This window comes from Copadichromis virginalis, linkage group LG22 (genome assembly GCF_057382275.1).
Source record: "Copadichromis virginalis isolate Kocher_CV1m ecotype Utaka linkage group LG22, C_Virginalis_male_GT1.1, whole genome shotgun sequence".
Lineage (NCBI taxonomy): Eukaryota > Metazoa > Chordata > Actinopteri > Cichliformes > Cichlidae > Copadichromis > Copadichromis virginalis.
Genome location: NC_140638.1, coordinates 21553536 through 21572353, shown reverse-complemented (window position 1 = coordinate 21572353; position 18818 = coordinate 21553536). Strand labels below are relative to the sequence as shown.

Genomic DNA, 18818 nt, shown 5'->3' with positions numbered 1-18818 from the left:
GCCGAGAGGCCGGGGGCACCCCACCTCCGAAGTGGCCCGAGCGAGCCCCAGGCTCCAGGCCCCGATAAGCGGCCGCCAAGGAGTGAGCCGGTGTGTACCTGGACGCCCATCCCCGGACACAAAGAACCACCAACGCACCGATGTCTGAGGGAGTCCGCCACTGGCAGGGGAAGTGGTGGTAGGGGGAGATAGGCCTCCAAACCTTGGAGGGCCTGAGATGTCCCCAGAGAGGTGGCGCCTGACACCCAACCTGACATATAGACACAGACATACAGGCACACACAGATACAAACATCCATTCCCACCCTCATGCTCTCATATGCACTTACTCCACACTCAACCAACGTGGAGACAGACATAAAGAGACGCTGTACACACGATCACACTCCCCAAGCGTACTCTACAAACCGGGTCTAGGTACCCTTGCCCCTGGAGGGGGAACTGCACCCAGACCCAGGTGGTGTTACCCTTTTCCCTGCGGTGGGGAGAGGCAGACCGCCCCGACTCCGCAGCAGCAGGGAGGCCCCACACTCCAGACCGCAGTCGGACGGCCAACTCCTCCTCCTAGCCCCCCCGCTCCAGCAGGTCGCAGAGAATGTGGGTGAGAGAAGACTCCAAACCTCCCTCCACCCGCTCATTGTAGTGTTGATGCATGTGTGTTCTAAGGTGCATTTAAAACCCAGGAGGGCATGGAGCTACCTGCCAGAGAGCAGCAGGTAAGCGCATGGTCCCTCCTGCTAGCCCTCAATGTCTAAGTGTATTTAACCTTGAGAGGTGGGCAACGACGCCAGGGGTGGGGTGTATACCCTGATGGTACTTTGGATTCCGTGTATCGTGCCCACCCCCAAGATCCTATATGTATGTGTAATGAGAGTGTGAATAATGTGAATGTCTAAGTTGTGGGATAAAATTGAGGCAGAGGCAGCCAGAAGGGGACGGGGGGGGGGTAGCCTCCTCTGCACCCTGGTGACATACCCCTACTCCAAGGTCCTGCATGTGTGGGTGGTTGTGGTGGAGCAGGAAGAGGGAGGCAGCTGGAGATGGGGAGGGAAGGAAGGGAGGGGCAGGTGACCCCTCCCTGGGGCCAGCTCCCCCGCTGACCCCAGTAGGCACCCCCATACTCCGCGACCCGCCAGGGAAAGGGGGCCCAGGCCCATCCAGACCGGGGCCCAGTGCAGCAGCGCCTCCCGGCCCCACAGAGCCCGGGACAGTCCACCCAACCCCACCACAGAGAAAACTGCACCCACCCCACCATCCACTCATCTTCCAGACTACATAAGACAATAAACACCCAGGCTGAGATCTTCCTCCACCTCTCCTGTATCTCCCCCTCCTGCAGAGGGAGCTCCTGAGGAGAGGAAAGCTCCTGCAAGATGTGACAATCTCCCCCACCAGTTGAAGAGCCCCCCAGGTGGCTCGATGCACCGGCGGCACCCTCCTCCTAGGGCTGGGCCCCCATGCACCCACCCGCCCACAACCCCGGCAACACACCAACCAGGACCCAAGCCCCCGAGGCCCGGCCCGGGCCCCAGCCCAGAGACGGAGCGCCCCCAGAACCTCACGCCCATCCCGGACCCACCCAGGGGAAGCCAGGCTACCAGGTCAGTAACCCACGTCCATCAGCACAGACCCTCCCCTAGCCCCGCTGCACGCAGCCGCGAGGAAACAGTCACCTGAGAGCCAACAGAGCCCCCAACCGGGCATGACCGCTACCCCGGGTTGAGCCCCCCAAGGAAGATGCCTCCGGGGAACCCCCCGACGCCCTAAGCCTGTCCCTACCCCCACACCAATCACAACAGTGAAGGCGGGACCAAACTATGACCTCCCACCCCCACTAGGTGATGGAGCTGATCAAAGGAGCCCAGAGCAATTGATCTGATGTGGTGGCAGAGGCTGTATCAAGACTAATGTAATCTAATAGATAATTTCTATATTGGTTAGAATTAAGATTATTTTTATTTTTCCTGTTCATGAGGACTGTTTTCTTGGCTATGCATAGGGCAGTGAAAACCATATGGGCGATATTCTTTTCTGAAGTGACATTATCTAAGCTGCCCAACAAACACACTAAGGGGGAAGTTGGAATGTTACATTTCAGACACTTCGATAAGTCTTCACATATCTCGCGCCAAAACTTCTGAACTGGTGGACAGAACCAAAGAGCGTGGATATAATTGTCCGGTGAATTGGTTTGGCAGTGTGAGCAGTTGTTGGTAGACGTAAAGCCCATCTTGAACATCCGATGACCTGTATAGTGCACTCTATGTAATATTTTGTATTGAATTAATTGAAGATTTTGTTTTGTTTTTAATACTAGGAGTACATACATCTCCTACAAGCCAGCTGTGTGGTCTAAGGGACAGGAGCTCACTGTGACATATGATGAAGTCGTTACCTCTAATTTGAGACAGGACCACAAAGACAACTTCTGTTTCATGGTGTTTCCACAAATATGTGAGCTGTGAGTCAACAACAGAATAGTAATTTGTTATGAGTTCAAAAACTCATTCTTCTGAGAACATTCATTGTACCGTAATAGATTACAATGGTTTTAAATGTAATTTAAAAAAAAAAAAAGTACATCATGCAACAACAAAATATCTCCAGATTTTACATGATTACATAAATAAAGTCCAATAATTGAAATGCGTTTTATTTGTGATGTTAAACAAAATTCAGAAATTCATACTTTTCTCATTTACTCTTGTTCTTGTAAAACACTTTAATGCTGATATATTACACATAATATTTGTGGGGTGTGTTTGATTAGAAATCATAACAGCTGAAAAAAAAAAAACATAGTTTGAATCTATTTAATGACTGCTACTTTTTGTGGACTAATTTATCATTTTATTTTACTTTAGCAGTGGATATCATGCGCACTGTTGGGTCATTCTGCAGACATGGGCCTACCAAATGAATAAGCGTCATGCAAGGTAGTTTCCCTGCTTACCGCTACTTGTCCTGTCTTTAATTTGCCATTTTTGGCAAAGAAGACATTGCTCTCTGCTTTGATATTACATCCACCAGTGGCAAATAGTGCCTTTGTAAGTCTGCCCATGTGAGAAAGAGTTCAATTAGCAGCATTCACAATTGCAGCCATTTCGAAGGCACTGAAATCTCCTTTCCAAAATGTGACTGACGCTTTCTTAGCCATGTATGTTGCAGTTTTCTGGCAAACAGCTACTTGTTCCTGGCTTTCATCCTACAAAGACAGACATGTGACAATAATCAGACTCATGTACGATAATAACACACAACGGTAGACATAAAATAAACGTAAAATACCTGGTTTTAGACAATATCATGTTGTTTGAGCTGTTCCTGTTCCAAGGTTTTGACAGGAACCGTGGGAGTCGTGTCTTTCTCTGTTAACAAATAACATTTTTGAATGACTTCTTTTGTTTATTTTATAGAACGACGAAAGGATAATTGTGAGCTTAAAGAATTGAAAGTCCGGTTGTCATTTAATTCTTGAAATTAACGGAACATTAAAACATACCTCAGTTTTCTCTTTTTTCAGTGGCAAGCCTGTCACTAATGGTGACACGTACACACTGTCATGGCTGGCAGACCGTGGGGATGTGGGGAAATCAGGACCCACAATGCAGGACTCTGGTGCAGAAAACAGTGCGTTTATTGACAGTGCTGTGAATATTACACAATAGATCCCCGTGCGCTCCCCTGACTCCCTTGTCGTGTCTTTCTACACCCGAAGTCCGTGCTCTGTATTTTCAGCTCCCGTGTGTCCGCACACCCCGTGCTTGCTGCCCTCTCGTTTCCATGCTCCGCCTGGGGGGGAAATAACAGAGGCAGCTGTCAGGATACACAACTACAGCTTGCATACACTCAAAAGACTTTGCTCAGTAAGACAACTGACATGCCGTCTCACACAACAATCGCACATCAGTAGGAGCTCAATCACACCCTTAAATAGCTCCCCTGACAAGGCTGATCAACTGCAGGTGCATGGCATCATCTTCAGGTGTGGCCAGCCACCTGGCAGGGCCACACCCACCAGGCCTGAAGGTGCCTGTAGCCCGGCCTACCGGATACAGCCGCACCCACACACAAACACCTGCCTATACATGTAAGCATGGAAACAGGGACAGCAGCATAGCAGCAACCATACATATAAGATATTATACAAGTTCACAACTGCTCACGGACCCTGGGTCACTCAGACTGTGTTTGTCTTTCCATTTCTCCATGCCTGTTGAGTATACAGACATACTTTTAATGCTTACAGATTCCATCACCAGTTGTTTCTGTACATAGGCAAATATTTTCACTGGTTCTGACTATGTTGCTCTATTTGTATAAAATATCATTTTTAGTAACAGGAAATTGTTCATACTTTCTTGATATTTTCATGTTTGCATATTCAAGAAGGAGGGCATCGTGCATTTTTTGATATATGTCAACAAAGTCATCAAGCCGTGTCAGTCTCCTTCTCTGGATACGGATTCTTTTCATATCCTACTGGCTTTTCTCCATGATTCGCTGGCTTCTGTTGTCTTGTGTAAAATGATGTAATGTAATAGTACATAGTGAGTTAAACAATCTATGTATTTCAATTTTATCTACAATTTCTGTTTCTTTTACACTTATTCTTCTCTTCATGATACCTGGTTCTTGGATTGCTGAATGTCACCATGGAGTTAATCAGGATCAGTACCATGACGTCCAAGATCCCCTGAGGAGCATCCAAATACTTCAGAAATATAAGTAACAAACAAAAGCTACTGACTGACAAATCTTTACTGAGTTGTCACTTTTACAGTTATTTATAAATGACAAGTTATAAAAATAATACAAAAAATAAAATGTACCGAGCATCAGTGCTGACCACAAAGTTGCATGTGGTAGAAGGTGATTTACCAGACCTGAAATACATTTCGGCATAAAAGAGGTTTCGTTCACCCTCACAGTCCAGTGTTGCACTGTCAACAATTTCCTGGAAATGGGTCTTCAAGGGGGCGTTCTGAACATCAGTCTGTAAAACTTATATATAATCAGTAATATCACAAAGCAAAAAAAATAAAATAAAATTCTTACTTTCATGCAATGTTAAATTCATTAAAGTATGTACATATGAAAGCATGTTTTCATAATTATTTCATTTTTTTAACAGATTATTGAGTTTTAAAAATACATTGTTATTTTTAATAATATAAAGTAATGAATTGTTATGGGACAGAGACAAATAAACACTTATTACTAATATTACTTTACTAATAAATATAAGTTAACTTTGTAGTCCTCAGCAATCACAGTCTTTTCATCCACATCTAGGGTCCCCCTTTTTTGCATAAGGAGTTTCAGGTTGTTGTAATGCTTTGTTATATTCCTTCCACTACAAGGACTGCGAAACACTACTGCTGCACTATGGACAACCTCATCCATGTCTTTTAAGTTAGCACAACATGCAAGCAGCCCAAATAGATGCATTCCAAGCCTGTAGTTCTCTGGAATGCTGGGGAAAGAAATAAATGGAATCACTGTTAGTAGTACCTTTAAATTAGAAATGTTATATTCTCAAAGAATTATTGATGGAAATGTGCATACTGTTTTTTACAAAGGTCCTTGGCATTTTTCATGACGTGGCTCAAATACCGATGAAGAAAATGGTAAAATGGTAAATGGCCTGTATTTATATAGCGCTTTACTAGTCCCTAAGGACCCCAAAGCGCTTTACATATCCAGTCATCCACCCATTCACGCACACATTCACACACTGGGAATGGGAACGTTGAATGTCTGTGATGAATGTTTGCCAGTGAGCAAGAGAAAGTTCTTCTGCAGCAGATCCTCACAACTTGTTCTGCAGAATGTGATGGAAATGGATCAGAGGAGTACTAGTGATCCATCACACATGAACATGACAGGCCTTTTGTAGGCCCGATTTACAAAAGCTCTCACCAGATCTGTTTGAAAGGCCTGCAAGAAGTATGTTACAGAGGCTGTAATATGGTCACACATGACATATGTAGCAACAGGAAGAGGAGGTGCACCTTTGGATGGGTTTCTGACAACCAATTCATACACATAGTATGGTGGCATTCCAGCACTTTCTTTTCTTACTATAGCATCAAAGTACACAATGTCTTCTTTGCATTGCTGATACAAACTGACAAGGTTTTTTTTGACCACCTATCCAGGATGTACTGTCACAGTTGGGACAGGCTTGAGCAACCCCTTTACCTTATATTGGATAAGCAGCTAAGAAAATGGACAAATTGACACAAATATAATTTGCGGATACAAAAAAGTATCAAATATATTTATATGGTAATACAATTAGAACAATAGAATCGAAATATATGATCTAAAAAGAAAGCATTCTCTTACGAAAGAAGGAAAGTCAACATCTGATTGTAAAGAATTAAAAACAGTGTATCTATTAATTACAGTGTCATCAGTTCACTGTGTTTCCGGATTCTTCTTTCTGTCTAATGATGAGCTCCTGGAGATTCTGCCACAGACCAAAGACCCCCTGTGTGTCCAACCCCACCTGAATAAGTGTTTTAAAGGCATTGCGAAGCTGGAATTTACTGAGGACATGGCGATTACTGGCAAAATATCAACTCTGAAAAGGAGACAGTGCCCTTGACAGAGAAGATTTATCCAGCTCAAGCTAAGGTATACAGCAAAACAGTGTTAGCTAGTAACACAAAAAATGCTATTTTGCATATTTCATATATATAAAAAATAGATATCTAATTTACATTGTTTCACTTTTTTTTTTTTTTTTTGCAGTTTTTCAGTTTACATAGTGCAGAGGCCATATTTTGTTACTTTTTACTGTTATCGCTTTTAGGGTATGGTGGGAAAATGGTTGGTCAGCTGTCCTTTTTTTCACTAGGATATGTGAAAAGAGTGAGGAAATTACTAAGATGGTCAGAGGCACCCCAAAAACTACAGAAGAGATCGTGACTGAGCTTGAAGACAGCAGAGCAAGTCTAAATAAACAGAAAACAGATTGAGGACCACCTTCAAACAAGGTAAGAAATGCAGCTTTACTGTCTGTTTTCCCAGCTTCTTTTTAATGTAAATACCAACAATTCAAACTGACTGCCCTGTCCCCATTTGACTGTTTCAGGGTCTTTAGCTTTAACCAGAGGCTGCAAGATGTGCAGAAAGAGATACTGGCTTTTAAGAAAAAGAAACTGATGAACATGGAGGAAATAAAGAACAATGTGAGAAATCTCACTCAAATCACTACCAACCTGGTGGACGCTGTCACTGAGCTGGAGGTCAGAGAGGCTACATTCTTACTTCCCTTAAAGTACACATGTTATCTTTTCATTTGGTAATGTAGCTTAAATAGTTTTTGTACCTGTTAAAACATAGACCTTTCTTTATCCTGTAAGGCCAGAGGGTGCTGCACGATTGTTGTTGTTCTTCCTCCATACAGCATATCAACAAAGAACAGGCTTTGCTAGATATGGAGCAGACATGATTTCTTCATTCCCTCCTTGCTTATAGAATAAAGCAGCAGCACTACTGTTCATGTTGTTCCAACATTTTGCATGCAAAAATAGTGCCACTGTGACTAATGTGTAATTACATAAACATGAAACTCTGCAGATGGCTCACTCCTGCTGCTTTATAATGGATGCAGGTGTTTTACTTTGATTTTAATATTTGTATTTGAATGCGTACTAGATGTAATAATGGGGCACTGGCACTGCTAAAATTCAAATTCAAACATCTGTGGGATTAGCGTGCACTTCCGTTTAAAAAGCGGTCTGAGTAAGTGATATGCAAGCTCTGTTTCCAACAAGAACAAAATTACTTGACCTGCTTAAGCACAGCCTCAGGCAACGAAATTACAATATATTTATCCTTTTAGTGTATATTTTTCTGAATTTCCATTTTTATGCTCTTCCATGCTAATATTACAGTTATGTACATCTCTAGTCTTGTATTTATTCTTTAAGACATTTATCTGAATTTAGTCGTTGGTAAATTCTACATTAGAAATGCTATGACTATGAGATACAACAAAAGCTCATTTTAAATGCAGTTGTGTTATTCTTACTGATACTTTCCTAAATAGCAATGGGAGGACAAGCTGCAGGACGTATGCAGGACATACTAGATGCCATGTTGAAGTGTCAGGCTATGTGGCTCTACCTTGAGCCCATCTTCAGCTCAGAGGACATCGTTGCCCAGATGCCTGAGGAGGGACGCAAGTTTGCCATTGTGGACAGCTACTGGAACAATATCATGACGGAGGCGGTATAATCCCTATGACACTGTCAAAAGGCGTTTTAGTTTCTGTAATTGGATCTCGTGAATTTTGTTTCGAATTCTGTGTGATAACACTTTCCAGGTTAAGGATACGCGTGTGTTAGTGGCTACGGGCCAGCCCAACATGCTGGAACAGTTGCAGGAGTCCAATGTGCTTCTGGATGACATTCAAAAAGGCCTCAATACCTACCTGGAAAAGAAGAGGCTCTATTTTCCAAGGGCACTATCAGTGGCACTGATAGTACCTTCAGATATTTGATATTTCAGCTATTTTGACTCCCATTTGTAGGCTAAAATACACATTGACAGTCTATGTTTGCTAAATAAAATTAAAAAAAAAATAGAACTAACGTAAAGCAGAAGCATCTACAGTGCTGTAGATGCCTGTAGGAAAATCTTACATTAATACAGAAAAATAAATATGGAAGAGTTACTTAATTAATTTACTAATATTAGAAATACTGTTAAGGATCTTCTCAAGTGGCTGTTTCAGCTTTCTTTGTTCACTGTGTTTCCAGATTCTTCTTTCCGTCTAATGATGAGCTCCTGGAGATTCTTTCACAGACCAGATACCCCCTGTGTGTCCAACCCCACCTGAATAAGTGTTTTGAAGGCATAGCAAAGCTGGAATTTACTGAGGACATGGCGATTACTGGCAAAATATCAACTGACAAGGAGAAGATTTATCCAGCTCAAGCTAAGGTATACAGCAAAACAGTGTTAGCATGTGTTGTGTTACTAACTATTTTACATATTTCATATGCATAAAATAGATTCCTGTTTCATATCTGATTTACATTGTTATACTTTTGCCGTTTTTCACTTCACATAGTGCAGAGGCCATATTTTGTGACTTTTTATTATGATCACTTCTAAGGTTTGCTGGAAAAATGGTTGGTCAGCTGTCCTTTTTTTCACTGGGATATGTAAAATGTATGAGGAAATTACGAAGATGGTCAGAGGCACCCGGAAACTTCAGAAGAGTTGCTGTCTCTTAACCAGTACATTAAAAACACCAGGGATGTGACCATTCACAAGCTGATAGACGAGGTTGATGAGGCAACCAGGCATCTCAGCTTCCTCTTCGATTATGCTACTCTGACTTGTATGCCCATCAAATCTTTTCCTAACAAAATAAATGCTTACTTTACTCTTTATCTTGTTTTTAGGATAAGGAATGCTAATGTATCTGTCTTGAGGTCGCTACCAACTGTCAGATTTAGGCACCATGTGTAATGGGGAAGCTCAGGCACTAGTCGAACACTGCACAATGCCCAGGCGCTCCATGGTCGCAAACTCCTCCCGAGCGACAGACAATTTGGCGGGGTCACGCGTGAACACCAGGTGCCCGACCGTAGTGATATAAATGGTTGCTGCAAGTGGAGAACCCAACGCTCAGAAGTGTTCGGCATGTTTAAAACACAATAAAGTGAGAAGATATGTGAAATAGTTGTTGAAGCTAGGTTAAGAAGATGGGTGATGATCAGCGAGCAGCAGTGCGACTTCATGCCAGATTATTTTTTTGCTTTAAGAGTGTTGATGTAGAAGTATAGAGAAGGTCAGAAGGAGCTGCACTGAGTCTTTGTGGATCTAGAGAAAGCATATGATAGACCCCTCTAAAATATAGAGGGGTTGTAAAATATGATTAAAGAATACTATAACTCCTATCATCCTGATTCAAATATTCAAATAGTGTTTTCAGTTATTTTATCAAGAGTTCAAACTTATCTGAATTTTGTTTCATGTAGATTCCCCGGAAGAAGTGGGTGTTGCAGTGGCCTGGCCAAGTTCTTATTTGTGCCTCTTCTATATATTAGACCAGCCAAGTGTCTGAAGCCATCCAGACCAACCCTCTGCCTGTCAGTCTTTAAAAAAATGTAAAAGTTGAAAAAAAAAATCCAATTATGAAATGATACTGTGTGGGTTTCTTTAAAACTTAAAACTTCTTTTACATTTGTTTTTATTGGTTTCATCTTCCAAAGGCCTATGTGGAGAATTGCAATGCCCAGATTGCTGACATTGTAGACCTGGTGCGTGGGAAGTTCCCTGGAGGGGCAAGGATGACCCTTGGTGCTCTTACTGCGATTGATGTTCATGGTAATTTCTAAATATCAAAAGTATTAGATTTTGTTTTAACATAATATGTTATCTGTGTTTAACCTGTTTTGTTTTTTCTCTCCTAGCTTGAGATGTTGTGGCAAAACTTGCAGAGGACAGTATCTCCTCACTGAATGACTTTGTGTGGATTTTTCAGTTGCGTTACTTTTGGGAGGATGGAGAAGTGATGTTGCGGATGATTACAACCTGCTTGAAATATGGCTATGAATATCTGGGCAGTTCCCCCCGTCTGGTCATCACACAGCTTACTGATCGCTGCTATAGATAACTTTCAGTTGGTTTGGTCACTTATGGTTTTAGCTTGAAGTGCAATGCTATAAAATATAAAAAGAGGACCCAGCCGAAGGCAGAAGGTCGCGGCCGCAGTCGCAGGAGAAGGAGAGAGGGCCTTCGGTCCGTGGGTGGCAGACTATTCCAGGTGGTAGCAAGACGCCAGCTAAAAAGCTTAAGGCATGGAACAGTGGCGAGCGGAGTTTGGAGCTCCTCCCTCGCGGGGTAAGTCCCGTTTGTTAAAATGCATAAAGACATCCCCGGTAAATTAGGAAGGGTGACTGCCGCTGCTTTCCTGTGTCTAGCGGTAACAGAGTGGCAGAGGACACTACATGAGGACACTGTTGGCCTGGCCCCACTGGTGGAGTTCGGCAGACTTTTAGTGGCCTTAAGTGTGGCGGAGACTGATTGGGACCCTTGGGGGCTTCAGCTCGCGGACTGAGGACTGCACTTTTGTTATCCTTAGTTTTATGTCTTTTTTTAAAATTATTCTTTTCCCTGATCGGGGTATCTTTATGCTGTAAATAAAGTATATATTTTTATTAATTATTTTAACCGGGTATTACATGTCTTTCTGTTTCCGTGATCATCCCCTGCTGCTCGTCCCGTTTAGAAGGGTTTCCCTTCTAGCATACACCTGTGACACTAGTGTGTGGTGTTCAATTGATCAGATGGTCTGGACTACAAGGCCATGAGTAAATTCTTAAAAGGACTTGCTCAGTCGGGAGCTTGGGCATGTTTGAATTAATTTAATCGTGTTGAGGTAAAGAATTAGGCCAAATGTGTGTACGAATGCGTGACTGAGATACGTTTGTGCCAAATGAGAACCAGTTTACAATTGAAACGAACCCTATTTAAACCTAATATAGTATAAATGCTGTCTTCCTCTAAAATACGCAGTTAGAAGCAGATTCTCCCCCTCGAGCTTACAGGTGGGTCCTGGGGTGTTAGAGGGATCAAAACAACAAGAAGAAATGTACAACCTTGATATGTCAGAGGGAAAGAAGATGGAAAATTTTAAAGTTAAATAGATCACTAAATAGGGAATAGTGTTTGCTCTATTTAGTGTGAACAGCACTTCAGTATTTTTTTTAACAATTTTAGTACGTCTTCATATTGTTATTATACGAACATATTTACATAGAAATGTCTTTACAAGTCTACTCACAATATAGATTTTTGTGTGTCACGGGTGGAAGTGCCCTCTGTGGTGGCTCAGCAGGTTCTCTGTCAGGGACTGGGTCTGTGACCCAGCGTTTTGTATTATTTTTGTATTATTTTCTTATGTTTATATTGTGTTCTATTCATGTGCTGTTCTTAAGTTGAGGGTTAATTAGTTATTTTGTATTTTTTGATTATTTATGAAATGATATTAAGTCTATTATTATTATTATTATTACCTTGAATTGCAGTATAGTTTAGGTTCTTTTATGTCTGCTTAGTTATGAGACTCTTCGTGTCCCCTGGTGTAAGTCTGTCCCAGTCTTCTGTGTCATGTATTTTCTGTCTCTGTGTTTTCATGTTGCTCATGTCATGTCCACATGTTTCCTGTTTTATTTTGAAAGAGTCTTGTGTTCTTGGTTCCTCATGTTTAGTTTTATTCTCCCTTTTGTAATTATTCTGTTAAGCCCCACGCCCCAGTACCGGGGGCAAAAAGAAGGAGATCACGTTTAATCGGTTATAACACGGGGTCAGAAATAGAAGTCCTGACATGTGTGGTATCCACAGAAACCTCTGAATCTCAGCTAAAATCTCATATAAACCATTTCTACAACCACCAAACACAAGGAAAACAAGCCATGATTAAAAGAGCTGTTACCTAAATGCGCAAAAGTCCGCTAAACAAACAAAACAGAACCAGAAATTCTTCAGAGTTAATGTAACCGGTTTTCTGACAAAACGTCCTACTTTGTCAAAACATCCTACTGTAGCGTAAATTTATAGTCATGTCTATCAATCTGATGAAATTTCACAAATGTTAGCTTTATTTTGATACCATGATTGTATACACAAAGTTTGTAATTGCAGAGAAATACTCAATTAATTTTGGACATTTCATTATCTGTCTTTATCACCATGAACCCTGGTTATGCTGGCAGGGCTGAGCTTCCTGACAACCTAAAGGTACATATCAGACCAGTTAATACAGTTATACAGTTAATACAGGCTAACAACACTGTTAACATAATATAATATAAACAGTAAGGTGAATAAAATATACTGTATGTTGAGCTGGCAGTCTTAGTCTTCCAGGCTCTTTCCATACCGTGGCTATGATGGCGCCAGACTATGGTCTCATTGGTGAAATCTCACTATTCTCTATGGGCTTCATGGGGAAAATATTCCACAAAATGTTTTGGTCTGAAAATTATTTTAAGAAGAAGACTTGTTTGGTAAAAAAAAAAAACAACCCTCTAATTCAACCCTTCCTATCTTATTCATAGCCTTTTCCTTTTTTGTTTTCTTTAGGTCACGAGCAGTTGTCCAAGCATTTCACTACATATCGTACTGTGTATGACTGTGTACGTGACAAATAAAATTTGAATTTGATTTGAATTTGAATTTGAATTTGAATTCAAATTTTACTGACAGTTTGGCCCAGAAGATTGTGGCCACCTGTCGTTTGTGCTCTGAGCAGCTGTCTTCTCAGCATCACTACGACTACGGTATGCGAGCTGTGAAATCTGTGCTGACTGCAGCAGGGAACCTAAAGCTGAAATATCCCTAGGAGAATGCAAGCGTGCTGTTGCTTAGAGGGCTGATGGATGTCAACATGGCCAAATGTCTGGCGCAGGATGTGCCACTGTTTCAGGTGTCAGATTTTGTACCACGTCCACTGATAGACTGAGTCTGTTAGCTATAAATCAGGGCATGTTAACATATCATTCTCCTGCTGCTCCCTGCACGGCATCATCTCTGATTTATTTCCTGGAGTTGTCCTTCTAAATCCAGACTATGACCTCCTCCTCAAAGCACTCAGTGACAACATTGCAAAGCTTAACCTCCAGCCTGTTCCATGGTTCATTGGCAAAATCATCCAGGTATTGATTCAAATTTATAAATGTTTGCAGAATAAATTTTACTGTATATACAGGTGTATGAGATGATGTTGGTGTGTCATGGCTTCATGATAGTAGGGGATCCTTTAGGAGGAAAGACTTCTGTCTATAAAGTTCTTACTCCTGCACTTGGAGATCTTTACAATGGCAAATATTCACATATAGTATACACAGTTTTTACTGTGATTGCCAGCAAGTTTCTTTGACCGCCACATTTTTGCTTCAGACTGACCCATTGCAAGCTATTGATTAATTAAATGTATTTATGTTATGTTTTTGTTCCTCTGTTTAAATTGTTATGCAAATTATCTCCATTTAGCCAAGTTCATGGATGAATTTGCAGCGAATCTTTGCATCATCAACCCCTAGGCCATGGATCAATTGTATGGTTGCTTCGATCCAGTCAGCCATGATGGTGTCCTGGCCACCTCCTTCAGGGATCATCTCCACCTATCTCCACCTCAGAAGATTGACGGTGGATAATCTTTGATGGTTTGACCTTTTGTCCCAAAGATCCTATCCACTTGGCACAAAGCCTATACAAACTGTATTCCTGCATGATGGGTTAGTAAGAATGACTTCTAATTAATAATTGGTTGGTCAGAATGTATTCATATTTCTCACTGTGTGTATGTGTTTGTTTTAACATTTCTGTCAACACCAGATGAAATTTGTGCACCAGAAACCACACAGAATATTGTCAGCCAGCAGATAGCCATGTGGTTGCAGGGTCTTTTCCTATTCACTGTGGTATGGTCTCTTGGTGTTATCATAACTGGAAATAGTTGTAAGAAGTTTGATGTCTTCTACCGCAAACTGATCATGGACATGTATGATGAGCACCCTCGGCCCAAAACCATCAAACTCAAAAAGAATAATATCTTTCCTAAGAGAGGTAATGAAAATGTCTCACACAATCCCGAGAGGGTCTCTGCAAATGGGTCAGGGCAACGGAGGTTTATGAGTGTGTAGCCAAGGTTGTAGCCCCCAAAAAGTAAAGATTGAAGCTGACTGAGAATGAGCTGGTTGTGCAGATGGAAAAGCTGGCTGTGAAAAGAGCTGAGCTAAAAAAAAAAGAAAAAAAAGTGCAAGACCATCTACAGAGCCTGAATGATGACTTGTCAGCCATGATTAAAAAGAAGAACGAACTGGAGGACAACATCGAATTGTGTTCTCAGAAACTGATCAAGGCAGAGAAATGAATAGGAGGACTGGGGGGAAGAAGGATAGGTGGACAGAGGCTGCAAGGCAACTAGAAATTAGGTATGTGAAAATACGTATATGATGTGCTCATTTTTACTGTTAGTTCAGATGTATGGTCATGTGTGCCTGAGTTTTAGCATTAATCGGGTTTGTATCATATTTGTCTGTCTTACCTTGGGGCTTTTACTGTAGATTATCGTGTAGAATGCCAGGCACAGTGGCATATTGTATGTAAAGAGAAGAAAATCCCCTGCTCTGAGGACTTTACCCTCACTAACACCCAGAGTAGCCAGGTGGCTTCAGGGCATGGCAAATTGCGAGATTGCCAGTGGACTCGTTCTCCACAGACAATGGCATTGTTGTGTTTAACTCCCGTCGGTATTAACCCCCTGCTTTTGGCCTGGAAGGGAGCTACAAAGACTCTTTTATTATAAATCTGAATCATAAAAGGCTTTAATAAAGTCTGGCTTTGTGTCATTAGGTCTGCTGAAATTTGACCTAGATATGGGGGGCAGTAAGACCCAAACCATCTCCATGGATGCCCATTTTGGAGCGGCTCTGTGAGGAAACCTTTACTCCAGAGAAGACACACCCAAGCTTTAAGTAGCAGATTCTACATTAATTTATTGCATCAATTTATTGCATCAATAACATAAAAAAACAAAATTATACATTTATGCTTTTCCACTCAGGTTATCGTTAACCAGTTACCCATCTGATAAGTTCCCAGTCAATATCCTGCAGAATGGGCTGAAAATGACAAACAAGCCTCCTAAAGGGATTAAAGCCAACCTGTTGCACTCATACCAGAGTCATCCCCATCTCTGACCCGGACTTTTTTGGTGGTTCCAAGAAACAGGTCATTTGGCAGAAGCTCCTGTTCGGCCTAACCTTCTTCCATGCTCCAGATGTTCCTTAATGAATATGAAGAGGTTCCACTGGAGGCCCTTACATACCTTACAGGTGAGAGTCAACATAGCAGTTTACTGAGCAGGTTATCAGTTAACACCAATGAAATGAGCAGCAGCAAATGAGGAAATGTGATTTTTTTTTTTTATGTGACCTTTTTTGTGACATTGTCATCTGTTAACTCTACACTGTAAGATATCCATAATTTTCAGTGATATTAGATGGAGCATCGATATTATCAGGCCATTATTCCCAAAGTACATACAGTTGCATTTAATAAAAGAACACAATAGCCACAGATTTTATTGTTAACCCAGAGGTGTTATGTGTCACCAGCAGTTTTAAGGGAGGACCCATGGTGCAAGACACTTAACACTTAACATTTATTTAATTAACTTCATGACAAATGATACAGCCATAGAAGTATTTCATCAGACAAAATTATAGTGGTGAGACAGGACTAGATATACCATGAGGGGTGACAGAAAACAAGACAGGTTGAAGCAACTATGGTGGAAAATAAAAGGGTGGGAAACAAAGTACAGCAATTAGACACAAAGAAAGAAAGTTTAAAAGCACAAAAGTAAATGTCACTGAGATGCACACAGAAACAACAAGGGGAGACAAACAACCACAGCTGACATTGAGAAAATGTCAAATATGAGAAGGATAACAATTAAATAAAAGAGGAGCAGCCAAAACTCAAACAAAACATCATGACAGAAGGATTAATTTGTTTTTAATTAGCAAATGTAATATATGTCTGTAATTAAATCTAGATTATCTTGAGCCTTGGAGAACCAGTCTGTCCATGATAGTCCGATCTGATAAAGAGTTGAATACAAAAACAATATATTTATGTATTCCAGACTTATGTAGACTACATTTGAAGCCTGCCAATTTCTGCTGATCCCTGTGTGTTCAGACTTAACAGTAACGCGGAAATCACCAAGGACAATCAAGAGACCAATCAGCTCTTAGAAGGAGTACTGCTGACACTTTGCAGGCAGTTGGGTGGGGGTTACCACCCAACTGCCTGGGTGGTATCATGAGGCTTCATGCTCTTGTCTGTTTGTGTTGTAGGAATTAGTAGATGAGCTTGCAGAGGACATCTTGTCTAAGCTGCCCACAGACTTTGGCATGCAAATGGTGATGGATAAATACCCAGTCAAGTATGAAGAGTCCATGAACACAGTTTTTTTTAACTCAATTTTTATTATAATTTACAACATTGCAACTTGTACTGGTCAATGTTCACAAGTAGGACAGTTACAGGAAAAAAAACCCCAACAAAAACAACCAAAAAAAACCCCAAAAACAAAAACTTTATGTAATATTAAATAACACGTGACAATCTTAGCCATAAATGAACAAAACGAAACAGACCTATGCTAAATTATTGAAACAGTAAAGCATGTATGGGTCGCCAACGCTCAGTAAACAATTCTCTCTGAATCCGCAGAGCATATGTTATTTCCTCCATTTGGTAAATTTCTCTTACTTTATCAATCCACATATTATATGAAGGTGGGTCAAGATTCAGCCATTTAATAGTAATACACTTTAGTGCTGCTGTAAGCAAGATTCTTAAGAGATACTTTTTATTGTTTCCCGCTAAACCATTTGGTAATACTCCTAAAATGGCTAGCTGTTGGTCTTTTGTTAATGGTTGTTGGAAAACTGTATTGAGAACTTTAAATATGTCATTCCAAAATGAGCAGATTTTTGGGCATGACCAGGATATATGTGAGTGGGTTCCTAAATAAGTACCACAATTTCACCAGCAGGTGTCAGGATTTGTAGGCTTCATTTTGGCAATTATCTCTGGGGTTCTAAAATATCTCATGACCACCTTCCATTTAAATTCTCTCCACAGCCCAGAATTATGAACGCTGTTTTGAGGCAGGAAGTCATCCGATTTAACAGGTAGCATTAACTTGTGATGCCATGCAGGTAGATGAAGTAGATGAAGTCATTGCACATACTAAAGAGTTGAAGGTCAGCAGCATACTATGTGCAGCTTGCTAGGTCTTCAGTTATTGTTCAGATATTCAGAAAAAATGCATGCAGAAAAAGTACAAGCAAAAACACTGAGAATATGTATTATTACTAACGATCTATTGTCCTGCATTTTAGCTGTGACTATTTTTTTATTGTCTGTCATAACAGAATTAGATAGATAACGGCCAACCTACATGTCTTGTGGCTCTCCAGCTTCAGAATTTTGCCAGGAAGTACAACATCCCCATTGACTACACCAGTTTTGAATTTGAGGCATGTATTTCTATTTCTAACTTCCCTCTGTGTTTTTGGTCATATTCACTCCGATTGATCTAAAGATATTTTATACTTACACCTTTGAGCTGTATTCCAGGTAACTACGGAAGAGTCGCAAATGGATGAAAAGCCAGAGGACGGAGCTTATATCAAAGGTCTGTTCATGGAGGGGGCACGCTGGGACAGGCAGAACATCGGAGAGTCTCTCCCCAAGATTCTGGTTGACTCTTTGCCCAAGCATAAACCAGGAGAAATGGACAAGTTTTGACATGAAAACATATGTATGTATGTCCTCTTTACAAAACCAGTGCCCGCCGGGGGACTTATACACATTTTATGCATCTTAGATGACTTTAGATTTCTCCAACCATTTTAACTTTTACAAATTGAAATATGCAAAACATCATACCAACACAAGAACAGAAAGTTAAAGAAAAATTAAATAAATTAGAAAAAACAAAACAAAAAGATTTTTCTTTCATTTATAAGGGTGGGGGGGGGGTCACTTAAATCTTATGTCTACATTAAATAAAAGCATTGCAGTATTAAATAAAATTATTACAGTATTAACCCATAGAGATGCAGATGGAGACGTGGGAGATTTCCAAATACGTGGAATACTGTGCCTAGCTCAAAGGGAACAGGAAGCCAAGATCTGTTTCCTGGGGAGATATATTAAGAGGGGTCATTGGAATTCCAAATATGGCAATTAGAGGGGCTAATTTG

General features: G+C 41.1%; 1 protein-coding gene and 1 long non-coding RNA gene across 2 annotated transcripts in view; one reads left to right on the top strand and one right to left on the bottom strand.

Annotated features, from left to right (window-relative positions):
• Positions 1–18499, top strand: part of LOC146683328 (dynein axonemal heavy chain 3-like) — a 29735-nt gene extending 11236 nt beyond the window's left edge. Inside the window, 35 exon segments of the mRNA XM_085445546.1 lie at positions 6866–6964; positions 6966–7004; positions 7103–7256; positions 7418–7508; positions 8063–8244; positions 8339–8471; positions 8771–8958; positions 9615–9668; positions 9972–10115; positions 10239–10353; positions 10440–10633; positions 11294–11406; positions 11836–11904; positions 12660–12767; positions 12896–12997; positions 13237–13456; positions 13551–13685; positions 13739–13850; positions 14023–14150; positions 14153–14267; positions 14368–14627; positions 14630–14921; positions 14924–14970; positions 15044–15203; positions 15206–15283; positions 15388–15439; positions 15441–15509; positions 15599–15722; positions 15724–15809; positions 15811–15907; positions 16685–16849; positions 16899–17075; positions 17991–18089; positions 18190–18372; positions 18375–18499. Of these exon segments, the coding sequence (XP_085301672.1) occupies positions 6866–6964; positions 6966–7004; positions 7103–7256; positions 7418–7508; positions 8063–8244; positions 8339–8471; positions 8771–8958; positions 9615–9668; positions 9972–10115; positions 10239–10353; positions 10440–10633; positions 11294–11406; positions 11836–11904; positions 12660–12767; positions 12896–12997; positions 13237–13456; positions 13551–13685; positions 13739–13850; positions 14023–14150; positions 14153–14267; positions 14368–14627; positions 14630–14921; positions 14924–14970; positions 15044–15203; positions 15206–15283; positions 15388–15439; positions 15441–15509; positions 15599–15722; positions 15724–15809; positions 15811–15907; positions 16685–16849; positions 16899–17075; positions 17991–18089; positions 18190–18372; positions 18375–18443 (4453 nt within the window). The 3' untranslated portion in view covers positions 18444–18499.
• On the bottom strand, positions 2846–3817 carry LOC146683329 (uncharacterized). Its single transcript, XR_014917585.1, has 3 exons — positions 3503–3817; positions 3289–3368; positions 2846–3205 (listed from the first exon to the last, which is right to left on the bottom strand). It is a non-coding gene; the product is annotated as an uncharacterized LOC146683329 (long non-coding RNA).
• Positions 18500–18818: the final 319 nt, after the last annotated feature.